Raw genomic sequence first — 25,150 nt, forward strand, 5'->3', positions numbered from 1 at the left:
AGAAAGGGAAGTCAGGGGCTCCACACAAGCGACACACAGGCTCAGGCCCAGAGTCCCAGAGCGCCCATCTCCTGCAAGGGCCCCCAAGCACCGGCCCAGCAGCCCACCCCACCCCAGGCCGCTCCTCCTCCGCGGGCGGCTCCGCGACCGCCGGTTCCCCGCCCCCGCGCGCCCGGGGCAGTGGGGTTCGCGGTGCGTTCGCGGGCGCTGCCGCATCGGCCGCTGCGGCGGAGAAGGCGAGGGCGGCGCAGCCTCGCGCGCTGCGGGGCGCAGGTGCCCGCTCGCCCATGGCCTTGACGCCGCGGCTCCTGCGCGCAGCCTCCGCCGTTCGTCCAGGGCCTCCGAGCCCCCGACACGGGCGCGATGCTCAACGGCGCAGGCCTGGACAAAGCTCTTAAGATGTCCCTGCCGCGAAGGGCGAAGATCGGCTCGTCCGTGGGTGAGCGGGGAGGGGCGCGGCGGCGAGGGTGGGTCGGGGCCGGGGCGGGGGCTGGAGTGGGGGCGGGGGCGGGGACCGGGGTGGCGCGCCCGCGGCTATGCGACACTACCCCGCCCTGCGCTCGACCTCCCCCTGCCGGGGCTACTGGACCGCAGGACCAGCCACCGCCAGCTCTGCCTGCACCTGGGGGCTGGGCGCCACTGCACCTGCGAGTCCAAAGATCCTCATGCCGGGTGAGGGGCGCGGGGCGCGTCAGAGACCCCCTACCCATCCCCGGAGCGTGTGCGCGCGCGTACGCGCCGCGCGCATGCCCAAGCACCCCAGCGCGCGGATTCAGGTGATAGAAGCCGCCAGAGCTGCGGGGCTGGACTGGGTCCCCAGCCGTAGTGGGCCGCGTTGGGTCTGCTCAGCGGCCATCTGGCCTCCCCCGCTGGTGGCTCGCATGGCTGTGTGCAGAGCTCTCAGGGAACAGAGACCTGGGGTCCAGGCGATCGGGCGCATATCAGCGCTCCACTAGCTTACTGCGATACTCCCACGCTGGAGCCACATCGGGAAGTTCCACACACTCGCGGGTGCAGGCGCCAGAGCGTTGGGACCTCAAATGTAGCTTCCCCATCCTCTCCCTTCGTTAGAAGCCTTTATTCTATCACACGTTTCGAAACCGGAGGTTCTGTGGCTATGACACACCACAGGTAATGCAAAATTGAGAGGACCTTCAAAAACGATTTGATCTAGCCATTTCCGGATTCCGTGCAAGTCACTGTGAAGGTAGATCCTTGACGTGAGAAACCCAAACGGGTTTGTTGCTTGGTCACTGTCATATTTGGGGTTTTGTTTGTTTTGAGAAAATAGGCATATACAAAGAAGCAACTTTTATGGTTTTGTAGTGGAGAAACATGAGAGGGAAACAAGCTTATTAGACAGTTTACACCGTTGTTTGTTGAACTTGAGTAACATCAGGGCACACACACGCACCCACATACATTTTGAGGAGAATGCCCGCCCTCCTGAAAGGATCGCCGGGCCAGGGTGAAGACTGGAAGGCCAGGAGTCCAGGGGCAGCAGTAATCAGGTGGGGGGTGAACTAAGGTGGAGTTTCCAAGGTAGAACCAAGCTCTGGACCTGGGGCCTGTGAAGGAGGAGCAGCAGAGGTGGCTCCGAGGGTACAAGTCTGAGACACCAGCTGGGAGAACGCACCACTCACTGCAGTGGGGAGAGCTGCAGAGGACCAGCTGTTCTCTTTGGGTGAAAGAGGATGAGAGGAATTTGGGTTTCACCACATTGCATTTGAGGTGCCCACTGGAGAGCCCAGTGGAGGGAGGTGTTCAGTAGAGAGCTGGGGTCTGGAGGAGTGTTCAAGACCAGGGAGAGAAATCTAAATTCAGCAGTTGTGCATACCGGCTCTGGGGTATCCGCCCCGCAGATGCACAGGGCCCTGCCCTTGGAAGAGTGTTGAGTTTGCTTTAGTGTTCTGCAGTTGCTAGCTTGAAGTCAATAAGTTATGTATAGGTGCTCACAATTTCATTTTGTACTGGGCCCTGAAAAGTACATAATCCGTCCCGGCTGTCAGCTTGTGTAGATACAGCTTAGAAAAGAGGGGTCTGAGGGAGTCCTGGGCACTCCAGTATTTTGAGGTAGATGGGGGTTAGGGGCAACAGGAATGGCCTGCAAGACAGCTAGGGAGGGAGGCCTTGGAAATTGGGAGAGGGGTACACAGAAGTCCAGCGAGGGAGGAATGCTGCCAAGAGCTCAAGACAGATGAAACTGGGCATGGATGCTCAATTTCCGTCTGTGGAGGTGACCTTGGAAGATCTGTGGTTGTGTAATTGTGGGAATACTTAACAGAGTGATGCAAGGGAGAGTAAGAAGACAGAAATTGGAAAAAAGGAAGCCTGGAAAACTCTTTTGGGGAAATTTTGCAGAAAAGGGAGGAGAAGCAAATTGAATGGGAGCTGGAGGAGAATGTTTTGTTTTAAGATTGATCTTACAGTCATACAGTGTGGTGGGATGGACATCAAAGTCAGGCTTTTAGGGGGCAGGGGTCTGAGGTTGACAGCGAGAAGCAGATCAGTTAAGAAGGGTGGGAGTATCCAGAGAAAAGAGGGCCTGGGGGTCTTGATGGTAGATGCAAGTTCTGGAAGAAAGAGTGAGAGATTTTACAAGGTGGGGGTCTATTCAGATCATTTGCATCACATCTGGGCAAGAGGGAGGGACTGAGTAGTGTGAAACCTAGGTAAAGGGTCTGACAATCCTGTGGTCCTATAAAACTACTAGTGATATGTGACTTTCAGTGACACCTGCAGCGTCTCATTTTGTGCACACTAGCAGTGTAGGTATCACAGGTTGCAGTCTGCTTCAAAATTAGGTGCTGAGTGGTGTACAGTTGAATAAAGCAGCCCCTGGACTGTGACTTCTTGTTGCAGACACTGACTCCTGTCTTAATCTGGGTATTCTGTTGTACCTTTTTCACTTCTGCCTTTCCCCAGAGATCTGTTTCTGTGCCACTGTGTTTCCAGCATTTGACTTACTGATGGGAATCCAAAGACGTGTATGTGTTTGGGGGGAGGAGAGAGGTTTCCTCGTGTATTTGTGGAGCTTATAGCCTGTTCCTGGTGGATTCTTTTAGTCTAGGAAGGAAGACAAACTGGAAACAGTCATGGATTTCACAAATATACACTGACTGCCTACTGTGTGCCAGGCACTGTTGTGGGTGCTGAGATGGAGCAGTGAGCAGGACAGAGGTGTTTCTGTAATGCTCAAGGTCTAGGGATTGGGTACAGGCTTGCTGTAAGCGCCCTCAGCTCTTACGCAATCTCCAGCTGACAGGCACAGGCAGCATACAGCCATTAAGCAGGTGACTGTGTCTGCAGGAGTGCCGGAAGCACGGTGGGGAGCAGGGACACACTGGAAGGGGAGTTATTTCTATGGATTTTGACTTCAGTGCTGTGTGGACAGGAGTATCCTCCCTGTCTTACCGAATTTCTACATTTGGCTACATAAAAGATTAACAATAAAGAGCAGGTAAGCAGAAGTGTACAGACTAAATACAGGACCTTTATAGCTGCACATCTTGGGAAACTGTCCTTAGAGTTCTGCTGCAAATGCATCCCAGTCCATCCATCTCTCGTGCCCTCTCCTGGTCATTAAAGGTGGGTTTTTGTTTTTGTTTCTTAAATAAGTCCTAAGTGGAGCTAACTTTCCCATAACAACCTCCCTAAGTTTTGAGGAGGAGAACTAAGGTAGCTGAAAATATGAGGAACTGGAACGTTAGCATGAAGGAGCTGGAATATCTCAAAGGTGGTCCAATCCCTTCATTTCACAGAAGAAAAAAACAGTTCAATGAAATCTCTGCTTGCTCGTGAATGTCCTGCAGGACCAGCTGATTTCTATGGGTGTGGACTTTCCACCTTCCCCAAACAGCTTAGGTCAGTGTCAGGCCGAAGTTGAGCAGAGAGAGCTCTCTTCCTTGATTGGAACTAAAGACAGGTACGGGTCTAATTTCTCCTGGTTCTGTTTGGGTCCCAGTAGGTACTCAGTAAGTTGAATCTTTATTTGAGGTCTGTCCTTGGTAATTTTTGGGCTTGGCATAGAAGTCTGGTTTATGTTTAGAAGTTTCTTAGAGGCAGTCCATGTGGGGGTGAAAAATGCCAGACTTTGGGTTCACAGACAATCGGACTCAAATTTTGACACTGTTTTTGATTTCCTGTGTGACATTAAAAAGGTTCCTTTACTTCTGTAAGAGAGGAAATTGAAGATAAAATACTTTCCCTTCCTGAGGTGATTGTAGTGGGCATCACAGGCCTGAAAGTACACACTAATTATTTGACTCTGTGTGTAGCTCATGTAGACAATGTCATTATTTCCCATGCTGCCCATCATGATCCAAGCAAAAGCCTTCAATATTTATTCTATGTAATAGCAGAAAAGGCAGCAACTTGGCTCGCCATTATTTCCCCTGGAAGTCTCATGGCGACTAGAGCTGACTGTGTAGAGTCACAAGGGGAGGATTTGAGTGTTCTTTTATTATGCTTGCCCAGGTGTGTGATGACAGAAATAAAATCACCAGCCACTCCGATCCCAGAATCTGCCTCTTCTAGTGTCTCTGAAGTTTACCACCTTCTGTACAAAGTAGACTTGCATTACCCAACAGGTGGCCAGTATGCAGCTAAGTTGACAGCTTGAGTTGTTTAATTATTGATTTCACTTTTACAGCAGATGCTTTATCCTGAACTCTCATCTTACAGGGGTGCCAGCTAGACAAAAGATTCAATTAAGATTGTTCTCTAAAAAGTTTTAAAACATTTATGAGAGGATGTGCACACGGCACCTCTGAAGGCAGGTCTCTGCTCTCACTCCTCTGACCCTCACATTTACAAACTAAAACCTCCAGTCAATGCCACACAGATTCAAGATGTTATTTACATCCTTTTAGGCCAGTAAAAGTGCTCAGAGCAAATGTTAACAACCATTAAGGAAGGCTAAAAATAAAAGTGTCCTCAGTTCCATGTCTTGTCATTGTCAAGGGCAAACACAGCAGGGACAGAGCCAGGGGAGCCCTAGCACGGGTAATGCACTGAAGTGGGAGTAGCCAAGGCCTGAGTGGCTCCTGCTCAGATGTGTCCCTAAGAGTGACGCTGAGCATGGTGGCATGTCCCCTTACTGAGGAGGATCACTTGATCCCAGCAGTTTGGAGCTACCCAGAGTAGCAGAATGAGACCCTGCCTTGGAAAAAAAAATTTAAAAAGAGTGAATGTGTGCTGTCCATCTCCCAGCTGTGTTGGGAGAGGGCTCACCGTGCCAGCTTCACCATACACGCATACATGTATGTCTTTTTTTAAAATTTTTATTTTATTCATATGTGCATACAATGTTTGGGTCATTTCTGCCCCCTTCCTCCACCCCCCCTGCCCCCTTCCTCTCCCCCCCACCCCTTCGATACTTGGCAGAAACTATTTTGCCCTTATCTCTAATTTTATTGAAGAGAGAGTATAAGCAATAATAGGAAGGACCAAGGGTTTTTGCTAGTTGAGATAAGGATAAGCTATACAGGGAATTGACTCACATTAATTTCCTGTGCATGTGTGTTACCTTCTAGGTTAATTCTTTTTGATCTAACCTTTTCTCTAGTTCCTGGTCCCCTTCTTCTATTGGCCTCAGTTGCTTTAAAGTATCTGCTTTAGTTTCTCTGCGTTGAGGGCAACAAATGCTAGCTAGTTTTTTAGGTGTCTTACCTATCCTCATATCTCCCTTGTGTGCTCTCGCTTTATCATGTGCTCAAAGTCCAATCCCCTTGTTGTGTTTGCCCTTGATCTAATGTCCACATATGAGGGAGAACATACGATTTTTGTTCTTTTGAGCCAGGCTAACCTCACTCAGAATGATGTTCTCCAATTCCATCCATTTACCTGCAAATGATAACATTTCATTCTTCTTCATGGCTGCATAAAATTCCATTGTGTACAAGTACCACATTTCTTGATCCATTCATCAGTAGTAGGGCATCTTGGCTGTTTCCATAACTTGGCTATTGTGAATAGTGCTGCAATAAACATGGGTGTGCGGGTGCCTCTGGAGTAACCTGTGTCACATTCTTTTGGGTATATCCCCAAGAGTGCTATTGCTGGATCATATCACATGTGTGTCTTGTCACGTGCTCAGGTCTCCTGCTCTAAGGGCTCATCTCCTCCCTCCCTCCCCGTCTCTGTAAAAACCATAATCAGATGAATCATCAGATCCCACTCTTAAGAAGTAACCTAATCCTAATTAACTTTGACTCCGAGATTTTGCATTTGGACGTGCGTGTTCCATTCTCGTGCAATCTTTCGCTCAGTGCACAGTGCGTGTGCAGGTCACACATTTCAAAGAAGTGTCTGAGTGCCACCTTCCCCACTGTGTTCTGGGAGATGCTGGGTTAGCCAGGTGCAGCACCAAGGATCCCAGGAGTACCGTAAATATTGTAAGCACATTAACAAGATTGACTATGGGAAACTGGGGCAGGCCATCTACTGCACAGCACACGCCTCTCTTGTGATATTTGGAATCTCATTGCAGATACTAAGGTCAAAGGCAGTTGCTGTTTTCATGGTCATGGAGCGGTTCATTCACATTCAAAGGAGAAAACAGAGCACTGCCTGCTGATGGATCTAGTTAGTGTCCCAGGGGATCAGACCGCTTACCTGCTATTTTTAGCTACAGAATGATTATCCTTATCTAAGACTCTTTTCAATTTTCTGTATACTTTCTTTATTCTAATGCATTGAGGAAACTTAGCTGTGCTTTTAGGACTACAGAACTTTTGCCTTTAAACCCCAGGGAGGTAGTTACTGTATGTGTAGCAAACAGCTAAGTGAGCTCTCCTCTGATATCTCAGGAGACGTCCTTAGCAGCTGGGCTTCAGCTGAGTGCACGGTGCTGAGTGTTCAAGACCGCGTGCCGTTTGTGCTGCCTCCCAGCCCTGCTCAATTGCACTGGAAAGAATAATAGAAATACTCTTTTTTTGGGGGTCTATTCTAAGTTCATTTTCTTATCTTTTCTAGGTGCTTGGAAATACATTCCTTTTTATTCGTGTTTATCTTTTGGCAGTACTGGGATTTGAACTTAGGGCCTCACACTTACTAGGCAGGTGCTCTACCACTTGAGAACTCCACCAGCCCAGAAATACATTTCTTCAACTCTATTTAACTCTCACTGTCTGCTTTTCTGATGTGAAGGTTTGGGCAGATTCTCAGAAAGGGAAGACATCAGTATGGATAGACAACCAATAAGGGTCCTCCAGTAAGAATAAGGGATGAGGCAGATTATAAATGAAGTGCCTGTCACAGCCGTCCACTTGACCCAGGCAACACAGGAGAAAGAGATGGTGGGACACTGCTGGGTTGGAACCACATGCCGTGGAGATGAAACACTGGAAGGTGACAGATGAGGGACAGAGGAGCTTTTCCTGATGGTGGACAAGTAGCAAAGTGGTGTTTGTACCTTGCTGGTCTAAGATTTGTCTTTGAGAAAGCCCAAGACACTTTGTACAGAGCAGGCAATACTTTGTAGACTGTTATCAGAGATGACCAAAGTTGAAGGTGACATTACAGATGGGGACCATGCAGTATGGTGGCCTAGTGGCCATGTGGAGTTTGAGAGATGATGAGTCAGACAGAGGCGTTCTTGTAACCATCACGTGCACCCTGGATCTCCAGGACTTACTGCGAACCCAGAAAAGTAAAAGATTATCCATAAAGTGTTGTGTTTGCTCTGTATTGAAATATGTCAGGTTAAATAAAATCTACTGTTGATGTTAAGTTAGTTTTGTATTTCTTTTTACTTTTCTTAGTATGGCTGTTAAAAAAATTTTTTTTTGGAGTGCTAAGGTTTGAACTCAGGGTTTCTAGGCTCTACCATTTCAGCTATACCTGCAGCCCTCTTTTACTGTATTTTTCAGGTAGGACCTCAAGTTTTTGCCTGGGGCCAGCCTCAGACTGCAATTCTCCTATCTATGCCTTCCTTGTGACTGGGATCATAGTCACACATCACCACACCCAGCTTGTTGGTTGAAATGGGGTCTTGCTAAGTTTTTGCCCTGAGTGACCTCAAATAGCGATCCTCCTGATCTCTGCCTCCTGAGTAGCTGAGATTGTAGATGTGAGTCACTGTGCCTGGCTGAAAATTTTAAATTATATATTTGGCTTGCATTATATTTCTTTTTTTGATATAATCTTGATTCATTTTAGAGACAAATTAATTTAGAATGGATTCTACAGCAGAAACACAGACAAGCACGGGGGCACAGGAGGGGACCACACCCAGGAATGTGTTATGTTTCTGTTGGAAAGCACGATTATCGATCGTCTTTTTTGATCACTCATTTTGGATTATTTATAGAATTGTAGACTTTGAGAAATAAAATCGTGTCCCCATTTCAAGGTGGAGAAGCCAACGCCATGAACTTGCTCAGTGTTCCAAGGATAGTTGCCAGAGTGAAGAAACTAGAGCTCGTGTCTTCAGATTCTTTCCAGGCTATTTTGCCTTCCCCTTGCCTTGTATAAAAGTCTCCCTTGGGCACAAGCTAAGATATTCACCTAAAACTAATTTTGAAAATGAACTGGGTCATAGTACTGTGAAATTCTCTTCTACTTCTTTCATCCTAATCCCTAATAAAATCTAGTTGTTCGAATCCTTGCATGCTGTCTGGCATCATTGGCCTGTGTTGTGGAGATCTTCAGGCATTGTGCACTCTCCCCTTATGTTCAAGGACCTGGTGACTGCGTGTCACACAGTCTGGGGAGAACAGTGGCAGATCGTCGTGGTCCAGACACCAGCCTCCTTCAAGACCTGGGGCATCACAGCAGCAGCTTTCTCTTCTGAGACCAGCTGTTAGTTAGAGTTGAGCTGGGTTTATTTTTAAGAAACACATTTAAAGATGGGTTTTTGTGCAGATCATCTCCTTAATGTTACTACTTTCTCAGATACGTGTGTCAGAAAAATGGAGGAAGTAAATACAAAAGAAAAAGAATGTGAGTAGATGGTGTTTGTGTGGTTTGGATATGGCTCATTGGTGGGAAGCTTGGTCCCTAGTGTGGTGAAATTGAGAGGTGGGGGTTAGCAGGAGGTCTTCAGGTCATTAGGGAGTGTGTCCTCCGAAGGGATTAGGGTGGTTCTTTATGGACTCTGAGTTGGTTTCTCTCAAGAGGGTTGTTATAAAGGAATAAGACTGGCCACTCCCTGGCCTCTCTGCCTTCCTCTCTTACCTAGCGATCTTCCTGCTCTCACTCATGCTTCTGCCCTGTGATACTGCCCGCCACAAGGTCCTCACCAGAACTGAGCTGATGCTGGTCCCACGTACGAGCTACATAAACCTCTTCTCTTTATAAAGTTACCCAACCTCAGAGATTTCATTAGAGCATTAGAAAATGAACTTATACCAGTGTTCAAACCTCTCGGGGCTGTTAGTGAGTCTTGCTGAGAAGAAAAAGGTTGTATTGTGGTAGACTTTTGAAATTGTTCAGGACTCTTAGTTTTTAGGCATTTCCTTTAAACTTCATTGGTGAAATTATAGGCTATGATAACACATAGTGATGCTAACCAGGGTGATGCTGGTGTGGCTATCTGCAGTCTGACATCTTGTCTCTGTTGGTATGTGGCGCCTGTGTTTTCACTCACAGTCCATGCAGGTCATGAAGTGCCGGGCTCTGTGTGGTCAGATGTTCAGTGGAGACCATGGCTTTCTGAGTGTGGGGTCAGAGCATGACTTAAGGTACACAGGGCGGGAGAACCACTCCACCGTTCTAAGCCTGTCATCCGGGCATCTTGATGATGCAGCAGTGCAGGGCTGAGATGGCGAAGGTGACATCTGGGATGTGCTGACATCCCAGATTGTGAGGTCACAATCACATTGTGAGATCACACTGTGATGTCACACTGTGAGGGTGGCACTGTAGTGAACGTATAATGACTTGTACTCCTCTCTGCAGTGGCACACAAATCCCCGTGCCTCACCCTTTCATCCATTTCTCCCTCCTAAAGCTGCAAGCCACTGTCCTTCGTACTGTCTCCGCAGTTTTGCTTTTCACAGACTGCGACATAGCTGGAATAATACAATTTGTAGCCTTTTGGCTTCTTTCATGTGGTTGTCTGCACTTGATATTCCTCTGTATCTTGTATCTTGTCTGGCTTGGTGGCTCATTTCTTTTGGTCCCTGATTGATATCCTGTTGCTTGGACACCAGAGTTTGTTTAGCCTTTCATCCACCGTAGGACATCTTGGTTGCCTCCAGTTTGGGAGAGTTAGGAAGAAAGCGCTAGAAGCACTTGTGCAGGTTTCTGTGTGGACGTAAATTTCCAGTTCTGGGCAAATACCAAGGCCACATGCCAAGAGTGTTCTGTGTCCCAGGAGACTGAAGATCACTTCGCCTTCCGGTGAGCAACCAGTGAGAGTTCCTCTTGCTCCACTTCCTTGCCAGCATGTGGAGGTGTGAGCGTGGTGGACTTGAACCGTTCCAGGAGTGTAGGGTGTCTTGGTATTTTACTTTGCAGTTCCCTCATGACATGCGAAGAACATCTCTTCATGTTTATTGCCACCTGGGTGTCTTCTTTGGTGCAGGATCTGTTCAGATCTTTTGCCCATTGTAAAAGTTGAGTTTTCTTATTGTGGAATTCGGAGAGTCCTTTAGATGTTTAGGGTTCAAGTCCTTTCTCAGGGTGTATTTCAAAATGTTTTCTCCCAGCCCGTGGCTTTTCATTTGTACAATAGTGACTTTTGCTGAGCAGAAGTGTTTCTTTTAGCAAAATCCAACTTAGCAATTCTTTCTTTCATATATTATGCTTTTGATGTTTCAAGTTTTCTTCAATAATATTTTTCTTAACTTTTGGAAACTTACTCTTCTACAGGATACTCTTTTTTATGAATCAACATTTTAAAACATTTTTATTAGTATGTCATAGTTGTACAAGGGGGTTCATTATGACGTTTTCATATATGCACATAACGTACCCTACTTTGGTTCGGTTCCTCCATTGTTCTCCTTCTTCCTCCTGCTGCCTTCTTAAAATGGCTTCAACAGGTTTCAGTGTTCCATATTCATACATGTGTGGAAAATACCTCAACCATATTTGCCCTTACAGAATACTCTTTTTAATTTACAAATACACACATAAAATTATTTTTGCCCATCTCCATAGTGACCCCCAAACAAAAAGAAGACAGACTTTGCTTGGTTTTTTTATTCCTGTCCCCTTTCTATCTCTCCTTTCCTACCCCCCTTGTCAATATCATGTGAGTTGGTTCCAGAAAGGAATTAATATTTTGCTGGTGACAGGTGTTTACGAATCTCTTTGCTCAGAATGGTTCCTGTGTGTCATTCCTCTCCATGAGCAGGTCCCTGGGGTGTTTTCAGCGAGCATCTGTGAGCGGTAAGTCATCTGGTTCTCTGTGTCCTAGAAGTGCTTTCCTAATGTCCTTCCAGCTAGGCGATTGTTTTGCCGAATAGGATTCTAGGCTCTAAATTCCTTTCCTTCAGCACTTTAAAATGCCACCTCATCATCTTCCTATTCCCAGGTTTGCTGATAAGAGTCTGTGTCAATCTCATCCTTGTTTCCTTGCAGCTAAGCTATTTTTTGATTTGATTAGTTTTTAGTGATCTGGTTATTCTTGATGTTTTGAAATTTCAGCATGATGGTCACATTTTTTTCCCCATTAGTTATCTTCTCAGTGCTGAAGAACCGCATCTGCCTTTCTCTTTAGGGGAGACATTCTCAGGTCTCTTGTCTTCAAGTCTACTCCCCCCCACCTCAACTCCCTCCCCTTCCCTCACCTTGAGATCTGGCCCTACTCTCACCACTTGTCTCGCCCCAGCTTCCTTAAGGTTCCCTTCATGTGCTGTTTCCATAAGCTGTATTTTAGGCGAATTGCTTGACTTTGTCAACTAGTTCAGTAATTCATTCTTCAGTTTAATTTATTTTTCCCTTTTAGTTATTAGTATCTTTTGAGCTTTTTTTCAACAGTTGTATTTTTCCTAAAGATAAGTTGGGAATTTTTTCAAGATGGTCTAGTATGAGTTCCATGTTGCCGACTGGCTCACCATGGAGGAGATGAATTATGGTTCTGAGAGAATGTTCTGAGTGCTTCAGCATTGAGTGTGAGTTCTGCTCTGCTTCTCCCTTTCATGGTGTTTTTGCATCTTAACTGCCTGTGATTCCAGAACTCTCTTTTCTTCTTGCTGTTGAGAGGCCCTGGAGGGGGCAGAGAAAAGCCACAGGGACTACGCACACTGTCTTTAGTGAGTGGCAGGATGGGTGGGACTTGCCACCTGTTGGGCTGCACCATCAACGGCTGCTCCCCTGAGCTCGTTATCTGTCATTACTTCTCCTTGTCTGCCATACTTTCACGTAAACAGCTCACTGCCTCTCTCTAAAAGAAGCTGGTAGCTTTTCACTTTCCAAAGCACCAATTTTCAGTGGCTTATCCCTTACTACTTTGATAGTAGCCATATCAGCTGCACAGGGAATTAATCTTGCTCCTTCCTTTCTTTTGCATCCCTACGGGTGGAGGAGAAGCCACACAAGCTGTGCTGTTTTTGCTTGATTTAGGCTGAATTCAGTCCTTTCTTTAGACCAGGTTATTGCCCAGGTGACTCCAATCAGACTTGTTTTTGAGTTTGACCCAGACACTTCTTAGATATCCTAAGAGACGTTACCTAATTCTTTCAGCTTCACTTCCCTCATCTATAAAATATGGCTGATAATGCTGCCCCAATGAATTCTCGAGAGACTCAAGATAACACATGTAAAGCTTTTGACATTACCTGAAACTTAGTAAGTGATACTTATCATTTTAAAATTAACTGTTAAAGCAACGACTATGTATATAATGTTGTAATTGTTCTAGAATGATACACTATGGATATAGGATCTGAACCACCTCCATTTGATTTTGTCTGTAGCTATCACCAATCTTGGTAATGTCTGTCCATACCATTTGAACTCTATATGAGTATGATGTCTTAGGAAAGTCTAATGACCACCATAGAGGCCTTAATTTTTTAAAAGCATTTTTGTTAGGCCAGGCGCCAGTAGCTCCCGCCTGTAAACCTAGCTACTCAGGAAACAGATCAGGAGGATGGTAGCTTGAAGCCAGCCGGGCAAATAGTTCGTGAGACCCTATCTTGAAAAAACCCAACACAAAAAAGGGCTGGTGGAATAGCTCAAGGTGTAGGCCCTGAGTTCAAGCCCGAGCACTGCAAAAAATATACCTACATGTATATATATGGATATATTTGTCATACAGAGGGAATTCATTGTGACAATTCCAAATAGGCTTATATTGTACATTGGTTAGATTGTCCCTGCCATCCCACTCACTTGACCCCTTCCCCACCCAACTTCAAGAAGTTGCAAGAAGTTTCGTTGTTCTATTTCATATAGGTTTATAAAGTCCACCAACCATATTCCCTCACCTTAATCTCCTTTGTTCACCTTCCCCCCTCCCACAAGTACCCCTACACACTGTACCTATTTACAGTCTTGTCTTTCACTATTAATTCTTAAGTCGATGTTTAAAGGGATTTCTTGATGTATCCCTGATGTGAGTATACTTTACTTTGGTCCATTCAACCCCTTCCATTACTGTCCCTTACCCCTTCCCTCTCCCCTCCTATTTTTTAACAGCTTTCAATATGTATTCTTGCATCCTCTCCTTTCACAGATGTTAGGTTTTACAATATTACTGATGCTCTGTCATTCTCTCTTCCTTTCCCTCCTTCTCTGAATTCCTTGGAGTAGTTGCACTGTTGCAAACATGTTCTCCATCTGAGTTTGTATATGATCGTGCTTGTTTTTGTGTATATGTTTATCTTTTGGATTTGTCTTCCAAATGAGAAAAAAAAAACATTTGGCCTTTGTCTTTCTGAACCTGGCTTACTTCACTTAACATGATGACCTCTAATTGTATCCATTTTCTTATCTGAGTAAAATTCCATTGTGTTTGACCACATTTTCTTGACCCATTCACCAGTTGTAGGGTTGTTTCCAACAACCTGGCTGTTGTGAATGATGTACAGATGCCTCTTGGCTGTGGATAGACATCGGTGCACAGGTGTCTCTATTGTGTCCTGACTTATGTTCCATTGGGTAGATTGCCAGGAGCAGTGTCACTGGATCATATGGCAGATCTATCGTTAGCTTTTTGAGGAGTCCCCATACTGCTTTCCATAATGGTTGTACTAATTTGCATTCCCACCAGCAGTGTAGAAGGGTACCCGTTTCACTGCCTTCTTGCCAGCATTTGTTGTTGTTTTTGAGTGACCTTAATTTTTAAAGAGCATTACAAATGGCCAGTGAAATTGAAGGACAATTTGCCTCTTCCTGAGAAACAAAGCCAGTTGTCTTTGTGATTGTGGAAGTTTGTTAAACATAGAGTCTTGTTAACCAGCCGACCTGCCTCTTTCCCTGGTCCCTGGAATGCATCTGGAAGCAGGCTCAGTTGACATCCAACCAAACTTGCACTTCAAAACTGCTGTGCTGTGTGTTGGGTTGAACACGACATGGATGGATGTTTCTCTTTTTGGAATCTCGCCATGATGTTCTTTTCTTACTAAAGATGAAAGAATGACCCCCACATTAACTGCAGGCTCTGAAACAGTGTCACATGTTATTTTTTTCCTGCCTTGATTCACCCATATAGAGCACATCATCCAGAGACGACCCGCCTTGTTGGCTGGGCTGTGAACACAGGATTTAGTCTGTCTCTGGACTGTTACAGGGATGATGTTCCCGCTTTCTCTGGAAACAGAGCAAGCGAGCTCATTTTGTGCTGTGACTGGGGCACTGAGTAACCAGAGAAAGGTTGCTGAGGAGGTTCTGCCTAGAGAACAATTGAAGATTGCCATGTAGTGGTGACAGCCATGAGCCTCCACTGCACACCTTAGCAGGGCTTGAAAGAGCACAAAGGGGGCTGAGAAGCAAGGTCTAAATGGACATGTCTTTGCCATGTCTTAAATCATCTCCCCTCGTTTGTGCACACTTGTCTCTGTAAACTCACTTCTGCTTTTGTAGGTCACTGTGGGGTGGCTGGGTCCTGTTCCCACCCTGGGTTATTGTTAGCACATTCTGGTTATTGTGAGGTTTGTGTAGCTGGTGTTAGCACACTCATTCCTGGAGTGTGCACAGCCAAGCCACACAGACTTGGGTACCTCACTGGTTGTCAACGTGGGTATCAATAACAGGCTCCATTACCAACTCACCTCGGGCACCCCTCAGCAAATGAGAGAACTGTAGAAGTAACTGAAACATTGCTTATAGCTACAGCTTCCTAAAACTCAAATGATAAATTTGTAATTTTAAGAGTGTTTCAATTTCAGAGTTTAAAGGTAGGTTTTTTTCATAAATGTGTAAGTGTGTTTCTATATGTTAATGAAAAGCTTTTCTTTTTACTACTTGTGTTAGTCAGCTTTCCATTACTATTTCAGGAGAGTGAAGATACTCAGCTTACAAAGAGAACTAACATTTTGGAGGTTCCATTACATTATCAGTTGGCTTTGGGTCTGCGGTGAGGCAGTACATCTTGGTGGGAGCTGCATGGCAGAGTGAACCCACTGGAGAGAACAAGGGCCCAGGGTCCCACCATGCGGAAAAGCAGGGTCTACCCCTAACGACCAGAGGCCTCCTACTAGGATCCAACACTTAGAGGTTCAGCCACCTTCTAGTAGCACCACTCCGGGGACTGAATCTTTAACACATGGGCCATTGGGGGACAGTCAGGAGTCATACCTGTTTTCAGATATTTCTGTGGTCAGCATTGTCTTGGGTGTTACTTTTCTTATTTGGTGTCAGAATTAAGAATAGAAGGACAGAAGAGAAGGGGGCAGGGAGAGAGGAAGGAAGGAAGAAAGGGATGAGCCTGTCTCAGAGTAAAGTCGGAAAACTGGCAGGTGAAGGGCAAGTGAAGGACACTAGTGTGGTTCCGTGGTCAGGAGAGCTTCTGTCAGAAGAATGGGATGACCACAGAAGCAGGTCTATGGGCCAGCAATAGGTAGAAGGGAAAGTTGGTGTGAAAATAGATATGCATGCAAGAGTGCTTGAAAATGTTGCCTGTGCCTATTTGAAGCAAAATTGATTCACCAAGAAGGCTAAGAAAAATCCAGTAAGAAACAAATTAACGAAATTGGGGCACAGCTCTATGACATGAGAGGACCACCATTTTGCAAACACAGGGAAATTAAAGGAGCCCAGGACAAACCGCCTGCTCCCATCAGAGACTAAATTTCCTCTTAAAAGGATGCAATAAGACAGACAACCGTACAGCTGATGCAATTTGAGGGAAATGGGTATGGAAGTAGCCATTGGTTTCTTTCTAGGAATTGAAAATAGGCAAATTTGAAAATACGAAAATCCAGCATATTAGATGTAAGGAAAATAACGTAGAAATTGTCAGATTTCACAATATTAAAGCAGAAGTAATATTCTGTTGAGAGTGATAAATTATTTCTGTTATATTTTCCCTCTAAAATTTTAAAATTCTGGGCTTCATGAAGCCAGTAATTCCTAGCCAAGGGAAAAGGACAATAACCTGGCACATTTGATGAGGTGTGCTAAGCCGGGCTGGTTTACTTGGAGATGTTCAGCCTCTTTTCTTTTGTCAGTGACATTAGAAAATCAACTGGAAAGCTCACATGAGGTGAAATCTAAGAATGGTTAATTTAGACAAGCAGGGAGGCTATTTGGTGATGAATGGAGAAAGGTCCTCGTGAACTTCAACTTTGCATCGAGGAAGTGCTCCAACACCTCCACTTAGTGAGTTGTTACTCAAATCAGCAAAGATTGACTTAACACTTCCCTTATCTAACACGAGAGATGCTGACCTGAATATGAAGTGTGGGTGAAGGATGCAGCATTCTGCAGAGTTCCTGATCGCAATGAATTTCCCATCTGTTTGGGGAAATAATAGAAAAATGATATTCCAAGACATCATGGAAGAAGTGTCCACTAGTACAGTTAATTACTGAAGGAATTATAAGGAAGGCACATGAATCCTTGCAGCAGGGAGCGACCATGGTCAGCTTTTAAGATGATGATTTGAGTTAGGTTTTCATTTTTTGGCTTTTTAAAAAGTCAGGGTTTTAGGGTGTAATTTATATATGGTGAAACTCATCTTTTGACGAGTATGGGATGGGATGGCTTATACACATATGTAGCAGTATATAATCAATCTGGAAGATTTCCACCACCCCCAAAGTTCTCCCGTGTCCATTTTAATCAGTTTCTACCCCAAGACAAAAGAAAAATTCCCATCTGACCAGAATGTAGTAGGCTTAAACTACTAGACTTAAAGCAAACTGCCCTGAGGCTGAGGGCGCCCAATCAGAACAGGCAGTTAACAGAAAGACCAGTCACTGGCCAGGGTGATGTCAGGTCAGACCTGGGCTTTCTAGATCTATGAAAGGGACCGGAATATGGCATCCAAAAACATGCCTTTTTGACATAATTGTTTCAAGCTGAAGGCAATTAAAAAACAAGAGATGCAGAAAAAGAACTCTGCTTTTCCTGATGAAAGGGAGACATAATATCCATGTGTTAAGGTGTCTCCTTCTCTAGGACTGGGAAGAGGAGACAACAGTGAGCTCTTATCAGCCCAGAGCACCGAGGGACTCTGATGGCAGCCCTTACTAAACAACTGTTATCTTCCACCAGCTCCCCATCTTTTACCCTCCCACCATTTACTGCCCTTAGAAACCCTCCTTTTCCCTTTGTGGTTGTCGAAGTTACATAAATTATCATTTATTGTTGAAATGATACATTTCAACTGTTTGGCCTATGCACCCCTTTAGGTCTTAAAAAATATATATATATATAAAAAGCCTCCATGTAAACATAAAAATGTTAACATCAAATGAAATTTGTATGTCTTCTGTTAATCCGTCTTTTCTCAGTTTAGTGAGTAGGGCCCTAGCTGACGAAGCTGGGAGGGTAGAGGAAAAGCATTTCCCTCCCCTGTACTTGGCATGCTTCTGCCTGCCCCTCAGCAGGCCACTGGACCAGGTGCCATGTATCCACTCAGAAGCCAGTTACCAAAGCCAGAGGCTTTGGGAAGTCTCTGCACTTACGAGAACCTCACTGCCCTGCCTGTCACCCTCACTCTGTCTTGGCGTCTGCCTCTAAGCTGATGGGCTGATTTGCCTTTGACCCTGGGTGGTCCTTAACCCTGTGGTGCTCTGGGTCGTTAGCATCTTCATGTTCCCAGTCTCCACTCTTACCAACTCTATCTTGGGATTGAAAATGTGTTTTTAACACTGGCTCTGAGCTGTAGGTGAAAGCCTGCCTCTCACAGTCTGCATTTCATTTCCCATCTGCTTTCAGACCAAGTGACCGTCAAGCAGGGTCGGGGTGCACCAGTGTCAATCCCAGAGGAACACTTTAAACACTTCGGAAACACACAGCTACCACTCCACTTGCATCAGTTGCTCGGACAAAACTCTCACAAAACAAGGGAAGCAAAGTAACTTATTACTCACAGATAGGCAGGGACAATAGAAGCTTAGGATCCAGGGTGAGCTGGTCCCCTAGGACTTGGCAAAGCTAGCCAGGGCAGGTGGAGACTTATCTGCTTACAACCCACGTACACTGTAGCTCTACCTGGGTTCTATACCAGGGGGCAACAGGAATTGCTGGGCAAAGCCTTGCATGACATCTTATCCTGGCACAAATGGGAACAGAGCCCAGCTTGTCCCAGAAACGTCCTCCGTAACTCAGGGTGCTGCATCTCCAGAACACACTTCACCTATCCCTAGACCTACAAATGAGGAAGAGGAAGAGCTGGTGTGCAAGGCACCCAGGAATGTTTCCTGCACAACTAACAACAGTGCTTATCTCTTTTTTACAAGACCTTATGGAAGTGAGCAAAGCCACCAATATCTTGATATATTCTATCAAGTCCTAAAAAGCTAGCCTCTATGAACATGTGGTAGAAACACCAATGTGCACAGGTTCCTTTCACCCTGCCTTCTCTCTTGCCATTGAAGGATCATTTCAGCTTCCCAATTAGGCAGGGTTTAGGGGTTGCATGTTTTGGGGAGATGGGGGGGTTGAGGTGGAGGCTCTGTGCTCCCTACACACCTTCACTCAGTTTATACTCACACCTCAGACCAGCAGCTGGCAATATCCCAGGTCCTGGAACCTATTTTTCTTTATCGGGAATCTTTTTTATGACCTTTTGGAATATTCCTTTATAATGAATCGTTGCATTTCCATATGTGTAGTTACCTGATTGTCACCACCACAGGCCATCGAGTACATGAGGGTAGCCATGTACCCTCTGCCTCACTGCTGTGTCTCTGATGTTTGGCATTCAGTGGATTCTCAATAAACACTGCTGAGATGCCTTGGGTGAAGAGGTCCACATATACAAATTTGAATGAGACTCCCCCCGTCCTTGGGGAACTTGCGAGGGGACAAAGATGTATATTGAACTATTTCCAGTACAGTGATGATTTTCTCAGAAGTTGTGAATCAAGTTGAGAAGTGACAGGGAAGGACAAAGAAGTCCTTTCTACCTGGGGCTGGTGTGACCAAGATAAACCCAAGAGAAAGTAAGGCTACCCATCAATAAAGCATCCTTACTTAACTGAAGTCATTGATCTGAAAACAGTCATTATGAGCCTTAGGCTTTGTACATATGTATAAATATACATACAAAGATATCGTTACTGTCCTTAGGCTTTATCTCTGCTTGAAAAGTTTGCTGCAGTTTACAGCAGTGTCTACCAAGTGCCAATTTGCAGCCTGGCTGACTCATAGTTCCACAGTTGCGGATGGGAACTCAGTATCTAATCTACGTGTTTAATCACCTTCTCGGGATCTGACATACCGCAAGCATGGGGACTGCTGAGGTGCAGGATGGTTCTCAGAAGCATGCACAGTGTCACTTGGAGGCTTGTGAAATGCAGGTGGCTGGCTCAGTCAACCCTTAGGGGCTCTGACTCAGTTGCTCTGAAGTGGACTGGGAGTCCGAATTTCTGACAAATTCCTAGGTGCTGCTGCTGGTCTGTGACCACACTCTGAGGATCCCAGGTGTCTAAAGATCCCAGTTTCTTAGCTCTTTGGAGGAAGACAGAATTCCACATAAGAGACTTACCCAGATAACTAAAGTTTAGCTCTCCCATGTCAAAGCTTTGTTGTTTAAATCTTATTAAGAGAAAGAACACCTTGTGGAATGAATTTTCCTTTCTTTGCTCGCTTAACCGGAGGATTCTGAATACCACGGAACCCTTTCTTGATGACTCAGTATTATCTTAATGAATATCTGTTAGGGCTCTGATCACAAGTGTGCACAGCGACGGTGGTCAAACCATTCAACCCCAAACAACATGAGATACACCCGTCAACACAGCCTCCTGTCTTAACACAGCAGGAAGGTCCCGGGCCTCCTGTGGTTTGGCAAACACTAGCCCTGCAGTTGCTGGCTTATGGGAAGGCCTTGTGAGCCTTGGAAGGCCAATGAAGCTCTTAGGACAGCGACTGTTTACCATTCAGAACAGAGACATTTCAGTATTCAAACAACAGTAAGCCCATGTTGTGTCAATCATCTTTTTGTTACTGTAAGGGAATACCTGAGATAATTAACTTATAAAGAGAAAAGGTTTATTTTGGTTGATAGTTTTAGAGTTTTCAGTCCATGATTGATTGGCCCCATTGCTTTTGGGGCCAGTCTGTGGTGAGCTAAACTGTTCACCACGTGGTGTCTGGGAGGCAAAAGAGAGGAAGAGGCCAAGGCCCCACATCTCTGTGAAGGCACCCACCCAGTGACCTAAAACTTCCCTCTGGGCCCCACCTCTTCAAAGTTTCCAACCACCTCCCAGTAGTGCCATGCTGGGGACTAAGCTTTTAACACATAGGCCTTTGGGGGATATTTTTGATCCAAACTGTAGCAGGTGCTCTGCGTATCAACCACAAATCCACACAGGTCCTGTGACAACTCTGTTGAACAGTAGGTGGTCCCTGTTGTTTCATGTTTCTTTCTTTCTGTTATCAAGACCCCAGGCTATGGTTGATTGTTAGCTTTCATTCATTCAGCAAATAACTGTGTAACATCTGGGTTCATATAAAGATGAATCAGGAGTGCCAAGAGAGCACACTGCCCAGCTGGGAAGTGACGCTGGCCCTTCACTGTTCTGAGACTCAGGATTCTTGATAAAATTTGGATCTGTTCTTGCCTTTGTAGTACTACAGAATAGTAAGGTGAAAATTGGAGAAGAATGCGAAAGCTCTTGAAAATGTTTAAATATTAAACAAATGAAAGAGATTATTACTCTCTTTACAGAAAGTGTTAAAAAATGACACTTTTCAAATATTCTCAACCTGGTGTATAGTAGCAAATGCTCGTATCTGTCAAGTTACAGCTTCAGTGTGAAGAAAGGGCGAGCAGCAGTATTTGTAAATGCCTGCCCAGGATGTGGGTAGAAGGCTCTGGTTTCCCTTAAGTGGCAGACAAAAGCTTTTCCTCTCCAAAAATAACCACATTCATTTCTATTCTCCTGCTTGGAGCTGTTCTTTTTTGAGCAATGAGTACAATTTAGGGTAGACTGTGAGTGACAGAGAGATTCAGTGCTTGGGTTGGGTGGGGGAGCAGATGCATATGTGAGCAGTCAGCTATAGGTAGGTGCTAGGGTACACGTGTCTTTCTGTGCAGATGAAGGGACATCCACACAGATTTAATGGTCCTTTAACTATGACTCCTGAGTAGACAAGGAACATGGGAGGAGGAGCAGGGCTTTGTAGGGATAATTGCTTTTATTTTTTTGTCATGTTGGCTTGTGGAGCCTGTGCAGTGATGAAGAGCAGGTGTCCAGTAGGTAGATGGATCTGAGGAGGGAGAGGAGAGTTATCATTGGTGTTCACTGAAGTTCTAGTGACGGATGAGCAGACCGGTGGAGGGAGGTTGGGTATGGGAGAAAGTGCCTCTCTGAAACATCAACACCTAAGCTGCAGAAGAGGACAGAGAACTGTAAAGCCCCACTGAGAAGCAGCCAGAGACACTGGAAAGCAGGAGAGTGTGGTCTTCCAGGAGCACAGGGGCTGTGGGGAGAGAGCAGGTGGCATGGTCCAATGATGCAGGACAGCTGATGACTGTCAGAGTCTTCAGATTCATCAGAAAGCAGTTCCTGGAGAAATGATAGGAGCAGCTCAGTGGACGGCTAGGGACACGAGCTGGATTGCAGCACCTGAGATGAGAAGAGGCAAGAAGCCAAAAAGTCAGAATAGAAAATACATTAAAAAATCTCCTTGGGCCACATGTACACTCACGTTTATTGCAGCACTGTTCACAATAGCCAGGTTTTGGAAATAGCCCAGATACACTGCAATTGATGAATGGATTAAGAAAATGTGGTGTATATACCACAATATACCATAAGGAAGATGAAATTATGTTCTTTGCAGGTAAATGGATGGAACTGGAGATCATCATGTTACATAAAGTAGGCCAGGCTCAGAAGGACAAAAGTCACATGTTTTCCCTCATATGTGGAAGCTAGACCTAAAAGATAAATGTATACATAAATACCTCAATATGTATGTATAGATGCATATATGTTATATAGAGAGAATATTAGTGGGTCTGTCTGAGGGGATTGTGGGAGGCAGGAGAGGAAAAGGGAACGATAGAGAGTGAGTAGTATTGAAACACATTGCACCTGTAGATGAAGATAGTGTCATATTAGCTGTGTACAGCTAACGTACCACAGCTGTTGGAAAGAGAAAGAATAAGTAGTAGAGGAGGTTAGTCTCATTAAAGTATGATATATACATGTGCAAAATACCATGGCAAAAGCCCCTTGAACAGTCAGGAAATGAAATGAAAGACAGGAAAGTAAAACAGGTCCTGTCTGGGGGTGGATATCAGTGGGAGAGGGAGGGTAAGTGGAGAGGGTGAAGGAGGGCAAATATGGTGGATGTACTCTGTGTTCATGTACGAAAATAGAAAACAATGAAACCTGTTGAAGTTGTTCTAAAGAGGGAGAATGATGAGGAGGGTGGATCTAATCAAGACACATTGTAAGCATACATGTAAAGTTTCAATGAGTCCCCACTGTACAACTAATATATGCTAATAAAAAAATCTCTTTGGAGGACAAGGTTCTGGGGAGAGTTGATAAACTACCTTTGTCTCCTTTACTAGAAAAGCAGATATCCCTTGCAAGTAACCTACAGTGCAATTGTGTATACTAAGGCCTCAACCCCAGCAATGGCTTCAATCCAGTGGGGCTGGATTTTCAGGCTGCTGATGGTCTTGCCTCTCAGGTAGTCATGCCATCAAGGCTATTCTGGGCACAGCCATGGCATTCAAAGACGATATCTTTGAATTCTGACATGATGTTTTATTTGTAGACTGCATTTTAGACAAATTATTTTCAATGAGATGAGAAACTGATTTTTGCAAAGGGTAATTTGTAAGTCATGGTATTGTCTATGTTCATATAGACTCCAGGACACACAAGTAATCAATAAGTATTTGTTAAACAAATAAATGAGAGAATGAATGACGTTCCCTCTGATTGCAATGTCAAGTTTAAGGTTACCATAGCCATTACAGGTTTCTGCTTTTGAGTTTAAGCTGGATACTACCTTGCCCACTTAGTACTTCCAGAAGTGCAATGAATAACACTAAGCAACTGCTTGTCCCCTCTGCTTTGATTTTACCTATTCTTCTCACCTTAGGACTTAGTAGACTCGGTTTTTGTAGGCAGAATGAATTACTTTCATTACCAAGGACTATCTGGAAATGGTGCTTCTCAAGTTACTGAAGGGAACCATCCAGTGAGAAATGTGGGACATTTTCCTGTCCACTTATAGTTCAACACTGAGCCTTTCTTGCAGGCTTTATTTTCTTGGTACATCGTAGTAAGAGAGGAGACACCCTCCTTTCCAGACAAGGTCAGTATCATGATCAGGTGGTAATGTGGGCTGAGGGGAGGCTGGGGGTCATCTGTCAACCTCCCAGACCCAAGATTCCCTATGGGAATTCAAGCACTGCTGTAAGAGTCCGTCCACTTTGGTAGAGACCAGGTGAGTAACTTGAATCACTCTCTGGGAATGTGTCACTGGGAAGTTCCCGGGACTGGACAAGAGAGGAAAGCTGTACTCCTTGGAGAAGGCAAGAGAGATGTGTTCTTTAAGCCTCATTGTTTTTTCTTCTTTCCTAGCCTGTCTCCAGAATCTTGAAAAAGAAGAAGTCTAGTTGAGTTTATGCTGCCCAGGAAACTCTTCTCCATTATGAAGAGTTTTAGCCCAGCAAACAGGAATCATTTTTTGGAGTGGGACTGGGGCTTGAACCCAGGGCTTCACACTTGCAAAGCAGGTGCTTTACTGCTTGAGCCATACTACCAGTCCAGGAAGCAATTTTTAAAAGCCAGACTCTTCCAACTATAGGTATTTTGGAACATGAAATTTGCATTAATTATGGCAATAAGTAAATACAACCAAAAGGAGAAACTTGTATCCCAAATATCCATTTAAGTTAGTGAAAAAAAAAGCTGTCTTGACACTGCTTAGAATTTCCCTTTATATTGAATCTAAGGAAATGGTTATGAGGATGACAAGTAGGACTTACTTCATTTAGTGGGTTATAGGAGAGCATTATAAGGAAAATGGTAAGTAGCTATTAAGACATTTCAAAGAGGGAGAACAATGGAAAGGCCTAGAAAACCGTGGATTAAAGTTGGAGTGAATGTTGGCCATCAGGGAAGACTTCCCGCCTGGATTTTGCTGGAAAGTTCTATGTAGGTTTCTAAAGGAGATCTGGTCCTCTCCTCTTGTGCATAATTTAAATAAATCCGTAGACATGTGATGAATGGATGGAAGACGTTGTATCAGTATGGGGAGAGGGTACCAAGGAGTTTAAGATATGTACTCTGACTTATGGGAACCCACAAAAGAGGCATTGTGGAGCCACTGAGCTGAGAACAGACACCATCGCCTTTCTCAAAGCCATTCACTTGAAAGAATGAATTGATCTCCTAATATTTTTCAGAAATAAATGTGGTAAAGAATATCTTACCTTCAAAATTTGTCATTCAGTTTGTTCACAGTCATTGGCATCAGCCTTCTTTCCTCTCAGTCATCTCTGTTGCCTTTTCCTGAACACTTGGGGCTCTGGACCTGGCCCTGACCCTAATGTCTTTTTTTAAAGACATTTATTTTAGAGAAGTTTAAAATATATTTTAGAGAAGTTTTAAAT

General features: G+C 44.9%; 1 protein-coding gene across 3 annotated transcripts in view; it reads left to right on the top strand.

Moving 5' to 3' along the window:
• Positions 1-272: 272 nt before the first annotated feature.
• Positions 273-25,150, top strand: part of LOC109685508 (phospholipid-transporting ATPase IB) — a 583,492-nt gene continuing 558,614 nt past the window's right edge. Inside the window, exon 1 of one of the 3 annotated variants that reach the window (XM_074043751.1) lies at positions 273-439. In XM_074043751.1, the coding sequence (XP_073899852.1) occupies positions 364-439 (76 nt within the window). In that variant the 5' untranslated portion in view covers positions 273-363. Of the gene's footprint in view, positions 440-647; positions 673-760; positions 1,132-25,150 lie in introns of those variants that run through there. The other 2 variants (XM_074043752.1, XM_074043754.1) reach the window with 2 other exon arrangements.

Source organism: Castor canadensis, chromosome 10 (assembly GCF_047511655.1).
Source record: "Castor canadensis chromosome 10, mCasCan1.hap1v2, whole genome shotgun sequence".
Taxonomy (NCBI): domain Eukaryota; kingdom Metazoa; phylum Chordata; class Mammalia; order Rodentia; family Castoridae; genus Castor; species Castor canadensis.